Here is a 2,709-nt window from a genome sequence, read left to right as displayed (position 1 = left end):
TTTACTTTTTTTTTGCATAAGCATGCATTCGCTCCTAGCAGCTGAACACGACACTACACTTGCTTTGCTATCTACGGGTTTCGCCTTCGGCCTCTACGTTTCCTTGCATTGTTTTCTTGAATAAAAAGTTGAAACAAGACGCTTGGACTTGGGCTTCGTGTATTCTACTACTACCCTTCCACTCCTCCACTACACCAAGATCACCAAAACACAGGCAAGTTATTGTTTAACTGTTACATTTAGTGTTTATCATCTGGTTTGGTTATTTATTTAAAGTGCTATTGCACTTAGCTGATTGCACACCAGGGATTTTTTTAATATCAAGACCTGAAACCTGAAGACTATCTATATTTTGCAGTTAGACACTGCAGTACTAGAGTTGCTGTTGAACGAAAACCTACCCTTTCATCTTTTGGAGAGTGACCATTTCCAAAAGTTTGTCACAACCGTAAGTGGAGGACCTCAAACACTAATGTGTCGGCGCACAGCTAACAACAGACTGCAGGTAAGAATAGTAACTGATCATGATATATGCAGAGTAAATTTAGCAAATTTAGCCTGCTACACTTAAAAGACCATTGGTGTGGAATTGCCATGGCTCCCCACATAATTATGTTGCATAGTATTGTTACATGCTGATTATTGGATTATTTGTAAACTTTTTGTACAGGACAATCTGAAGCAACAGAAGAATCAGATGATCACAGAGCTGGAGGGGGTCAACCATGTTTGTGTGACTGCAGACTGCTGGACTTCTCGCCATAGGTATATATATACTGGGCTCATCGTGCTTAACATAATCAAGTCTAATATAAAATCGGGTAATAAAAACAACATTCACAGCCTTTCATACGACATTTGACAGAGGAATTATTATGGAGCATTATTGTGTGTGTGTGTGTGGTTTGTTCTAGGTCCTTTCTGGGTGTCACTTGCCACTACCTTACAGACACCTTTGAAAGAAAGTCATTGGCACTGGCTTGTCGAAGGATCAAGGGGGCCCACACATATGACGTTCTAGGGCAAGAAATTCAGAGCATCCTTACAGAGTTCAGGATTCAAAATAAAGTGCACAGAGTGGTCACAGACAACGGCAGCAACTTTGTTAAAGCATTTCGGTGTGTATTTTTTTCAGTGGATAGACATACTTTTTTTATACTTAATTACACATTTAATTGTAAACATTGTGTTTTAAACTGGTTTTTCTATGTGCAGCATCTTCAGCCAACCTGGAGATCTGCAAGCCCCTGGCCGATGCTGTACTGAAGGGAGTAGCGCACAGGTTTCAGGACAGCTATGCAGACCGAGAGTGTTTGCTTGCCACAGTGTCTGATCCCAGGTATCATGTCAGCACTTCTCAGTTCTGTCTAGTTCTTTTCGTTTTACTATGTACTTCTATTTTTTACTGTATGTAGACAATTGCATTTGCATTATTTTGTATAAAGGCTGCAGCAATATCATATTATATGTTGATGTTTCAGACGCAAGCTGTCATGGACCAACAGTGCAGACCTCAGGGAACGTACAAAGGGTGTGCTGTTTGCTGAGACTGAGAGTGACCAGCCCAGGCAGCCCTCCAGCTCACCTTCACCAGTGCACACAGTGATCAGCCCAGAAAAGGATTGCGATTTTTTTGTGTTTGAAGAAGCCACCCCCTCATCCCTTGTGCAAACGTACATCAGAGAGCCTGTTCAGCCATCACTGCACTCTCTTCACACCAACACCAAGATGAAGAGCCTTTTCCTGCGGAGTAACACAACTCTGCCCAGCTCTGCTGCGGTTGAACGGCTGTTCAGCGCCGCAGGACTGATCCTGACCCCTAACAGGGGCAGAGTAACAGACAGTAATTTTGAGGCCAAAGTCCTCATCAAATACAATGGCGGAAAGGTGTGAAAGATGTGATAAACAATCTGCTCTGCGTGATCGTTTTAACTTTTGTTTTTTAGTGAAGATTTTTGTAAATAAAATGTATTCTGACTTTGATTTCTTGTTCTGTGTTTACTGCTTGTGTGGAGTTAATTATATAAGTAGCGGAAAAAGTAGCGGCTACTTTTTGAAAAGTAGCGGAAAAGTAGCGGCTACTTTGTGTAAAAAAGTAGCGGAAATGTAGCGGCTACAAATTTTACTAAAGTAGCGGAAAAGTAGCGGCTACTTTTTAAAAAGTAGCGATCACAACCCTGTACTGTTCTTTGTATCTCACCGTTCGAGGCAAGTTAAGTTCATAACTGGCCCAATGGTCTCGTTCACTTCGTATACGTTTGGAAATCAATTTCAAGTAGCGATAATTTCAAGCGTAGCCGACATTATGTTATGTGCTCTGGCTACGAAACGCATTGACCAATCGCCGAAAGGCGCTGACGTCATTGCATGAAAGGATTTCCCTACCCAACATCCTCTATTCTCGATGACATACACAGTATTTTGTTCGGGAGGACGACGATCTATAGACGGTGTATTATATACAGTGAAGCACGCGGTAAAACAACGGGCGTCGATAAAGCCAATGAACAGTGATGTGAACTTGTAGTTATTTCATCCACTTGTGATTTGATCAGATAGCGTCTCATTCCGTGGTTCGCAGGGGAGACCAATTAAAAATGAATGGTGACGCATGACAGAACACCTTGCGTTCGGTGCACGAAGTGGGATCCGTGTAACATTTACCCTGCCGTTGCTATAGGAAACCAGACAACAGAGGAGTATCAAATT

General features: G+C 42.1%; 1 protein-coding gene across 1 annotated transcript; it reads left to right on the top strand.

Annotated features, from left to right (window-relative positions):
- Positions 1 to 875: 875 nt before the first annotated feature.
- LOC138954415 (uncharacterized) lies at positions 876 to 1,983 on the top strand. The gene is made up of 3 exons (XM_070326272.1): positions 876 to 888; positions 1,216 to 1,339; positions 1,482 to 1,983. Exons 1-3 carry the CDS (start codon positions 876 to 878, stop codon positions 1,891 to 1,893), a joined length of 549 nt encoding a protein of 182 aa, XP_070182373.1. The 3' UTR covers positions 1,894 to 1,983.
- Positions 1,984 to 2,709: the final 726 nt, after the last annotated feature.

This window comes from Littorina saxatilis, unplaced genomic scaffold, assembly GCF_037325665.1.
Source record: "Littorina saxatilis isolate snail1 unplaced genomic scaffold, US_GU_Lsax_2.0 scaffold_1151, whole genome shotgun sequence".
Taxonomy (NCBI): domain Eukaryota; kingdom Metazoa; phylum Mollusca; class Gastropoda; order Littorinimorpha; family Littorinidae; genus Littorina; species Littorina saxatilis.
Note: the sequence above shows the minus strand (reverse complement) of the source record. Positions and strands in the feature narration are given on the sequence as shown.

Excerpts from the sequence above, each read along its gene's own strand:
- LOC138954415 (XM_070326272.1), top strand. Across the intron at positions 1,340-1,481 it reads GCCACAGTGTCTGATCCCAG|ACGCAAGCTGTCATGGACCA; the intron begins GTATCATGTCAG and ends TTGATGTTTCAG.